We start from the raw sequence: 2,921 nt of genomic DNA, 5'->3' as shown, positions 1-2,921 counted from the left end.
ATTCTAAACCCCACTAAGATCATTTCGATGCTAATATCTAAAAAACAATAAAGTTAAGAATTACAAAATGTCTCAAGAAAAAATAAAATCTACTAAGGACATAAAGAGAGCGCTTCCTGTCTTTTGTTTTCGAGAAGTTTTTCATGTGTGGTGGACACGTTCTGTGGACAGAAAAAGTACCTTATCATCATCCGATCTCTTTGAAGGCTGGCTTCATATCCTGCAAATTTGCTTTACCAATTTTGAGGTCGCAACTGAGTTTAGCAAACATGGCAGCTCTTACGATTTCTTCAGCTGCAGCAGTTCCATCTTCCATCAACAAGCAGGTACACAATTCATAAAATTTATTAGTCCATTAAAATAACCGAATTTTCAGCAGTGAATTTCATTTTCATTTCCATTTACACATTTACACTGAATTTCGATTGGAATCTGTATGCAGTTATGCTCTTCCAACACTGGATCTTTCGCTCCATTGGGGTTGAAGAAGCATGGGCGGGTGCATGGGGGCTCAAGGAAAGAGACGGCTAAAGTTGTATGCCAAGCTGCAAATATCGCTGCCGGTCGGGCGCCTGATATGGGCAAAAGAAAACTGATGAATCTGCTGCTGTTGGGAGCTATTTCTTTGCCCACAGCCGGGATGTTGGGTCCATATGCTCTCCTCTTTGTTCCTCCCGAGTAAGTTGTGCCCTTTGCCCATATCTGCTTCAAATGCTCTCAATGCTTCAAATGTTTTTACATGTTCTGTATTCTGCAAATTATACAGATCTGGGGGTGGTGGAGGAGGCCTTGTTGCAAAGGATGCTTTAGGAAACGATATCACAGCTTCTGCCTGGCTCAAAACTCATCCTTATGGTGACAGAACGCTCGCACAGGGATTAAAGGTGAACGATTCTTCCCTATTTTCAGATAATTTCTTTTTTAAAGCCCTAGCTGGGCTGTATAAATAACGGAATTCCAGTTTGCTTTTGCCCTTGCTGGCCTGTACAAATAATGGAATCCCTTGGCTACCCTTTGGTGGGCTGTTCAGATTGTAGTTTTCCTTGGCCGCTCTTCGATAGATTAGATTTGGGCATTTTTTTGGTGCTAAAATTGCTTGAAATTGTCACCGCGATTCGATACTGAAGCAATAAAAAGGGGTTTTTCTTTCTTATTTTGAATGGCAAATGATAATGATTATGCTTTAACAGGGAGATCCAACTTATATTGTAGTGGAGAATGATGGGCAATTGGCTACATATGGAATTAATGCCGTGTGCACTCATCTGGGTTGTGTTGTGCCATGGAATAAGGCAGAGAACAAGTTCATTTGCCCTTGCCATGGCTCTCAGTACAATTACCAGGGCAAAGTTGTCCGTGGACCGGCGCCCCTGGTAAGGACGTTTCTCACTTTTCTTGTATTAATCAAATCTGGTTCGCAGAAAATACCGAATGGGAAGATTTTTTTTGAGCAAATACCAAATTTAAGGCAATTTATACAGCAAATAACGAATTGAAAGTAAATTACATCAATTAAACAAGGTTTCGACTAGTTCATGGGATAGAGTAAGAGAGTTTCTGTTTCAGATTACACTTATGGTCTATAATTAAACCAAGAAATTAATAGGAAAGTAGAAGGTAACTTTCTCAGCGTGTTCATCAGAATTTAACTTCAAATTCACTCACATCTCATGAACATTCGTTTTATCATTGTAAGAATTGAAAAGAAAGTAGACATAAGTGGTTGCATGTTAGAGGAACAGAGCATGGAAGTGGATGCATGAGCAAACTTGATTGACATCATATACCGAATCTAAAGAAATTTGTACAGCAAAATATCAAATTGAAAGAAATTTATATCAGTGAAACAGGGATTCAGGTAGTTCATGAGGCAGAGTGACAGGATTTCTGTTTAAAACTGAATGATTTATTTTCGTCAAGAAATTATCAGAAAAGTATAGGTATATTTTGCAGTGTGCCAAATTATAATATTGACATATTCTATAAATTAGACTGAATAAAATGTGGCAAGTAAATGAGTATATATATGCATATTAGAGGAAGAGAGGATGAAGTGAGTAAATGATAATTGTGTTCTCAATCATTTGTTGTTAATGTGTGATGCAGTCTTTGGCAATCACTCACGTGGATGTTGTGGATGACAAGATAGTTTTTGTTCCATGGGTGGAAACCGACTTCAGAACAGGAGAAAACCCCTGGTGGTCTTAGAGCTGGATTTTTTAAATATATGCATACTACTTCACTTGCATTGTAAAACAGTTCTCCTGTAAGGATTGACCCGTTGCCTGTTATCCATGTAAGAAACTTAGGATCAACCTCCCAGACCTCAAATTGAATTGTTCTTATTCCTTTAGAAATAAATAAGAAACCGAAGAGCTTAATTGGTCCTCAATATTACTTGTATTAAGGTTCTATAAGTTTTACATAGTCTATAAAAAAAACACAGGCGTTCCGTTTCAGTTTTCGGAAACTTCTATTATTTGTGTTAGCAGGACTATCGGACCATCTGCTCCTAAAGACTTAGGATTGTATATGAAAATAAAAAGAAGATTCGCTCTGAAATCTCCTCAAGAAGAGTATTTCTTCAAGATTGAATTGACGAACAAGTAGTTTGAAATGGGTTATGTACAGTTTTGTTAGCATTTGTGCCCATTTGTAATATTATTTCAATTTTGGGACTATAATGACATTTTTTAAAAAGTGACTTCTTTTAACTTTTAAAATTATTCAACCACTTTACTGGATGTAATTACTTTTATATAATTATATTAGACCTTGATTTTTCAGAGCTCTCTTGTAGGCCTAGTGAGCATCCTATGACTCCCTCGGTCCTTGTTAGGGCATCTCCTCCTCCAATTCTTAATCTGGTTGTTCTACTATTTGATTTCCTTACTCTTGGTTTGTCCATTGGTTCAATGATC

The 2,921-nt window shown here is 37.3% G+C and overlaps 1 protein-coding gene across 1 annotated transcript; it reads left to right on the top strand.

Annotated features, from left to right (window-relative positions):
• The first annotated feature begins 230 nt into the window (after positions 1–230).
• On the top strand, positions 231–2,684 carry PETC (photosynthetic electron transfer C). The gene is made up of 5 exons (XM_089797916.1): positions 231–326; positions 443–678; positions 767–884; positions 1,191–1,373; positions 2,107–2,684. The coding sequence occupies exons 1-5, from the start codon at positions 270–272 to the stop codon at positions 2,206–2,208; spliced, it is 696 nt and encodes a 231-aa protein (XP_089654042.1). The 5' UTR covers positions 231–269; the 3' UTR covers positions 2,209–2,684.
• Positions 2,685–2,921: the final 237 nt, after the last annotated feature.

The sequence above is a fragment of the Cupressus sempervirens genome, chromosome 8 (genome assembly GCF_028749045.1).
Source record: "Cupressus sempervirens isolate cs-2001-9-10 chromosome 8, ASM2874904v1, whole genome shotgun sequence".
Classification (NCBI taxonomy): Eukaryota; Viridiplantae; Streptophyta; class Pinopsida; order Cupressales; family Cupressaceae; genus Cupressus; species Cupressus sempervirens.
The sequence above is the reverse complement of the archived record's forward strand: the minus strand, read 5'-3'. Positions and strand labels throughout refer to the sequence as shown.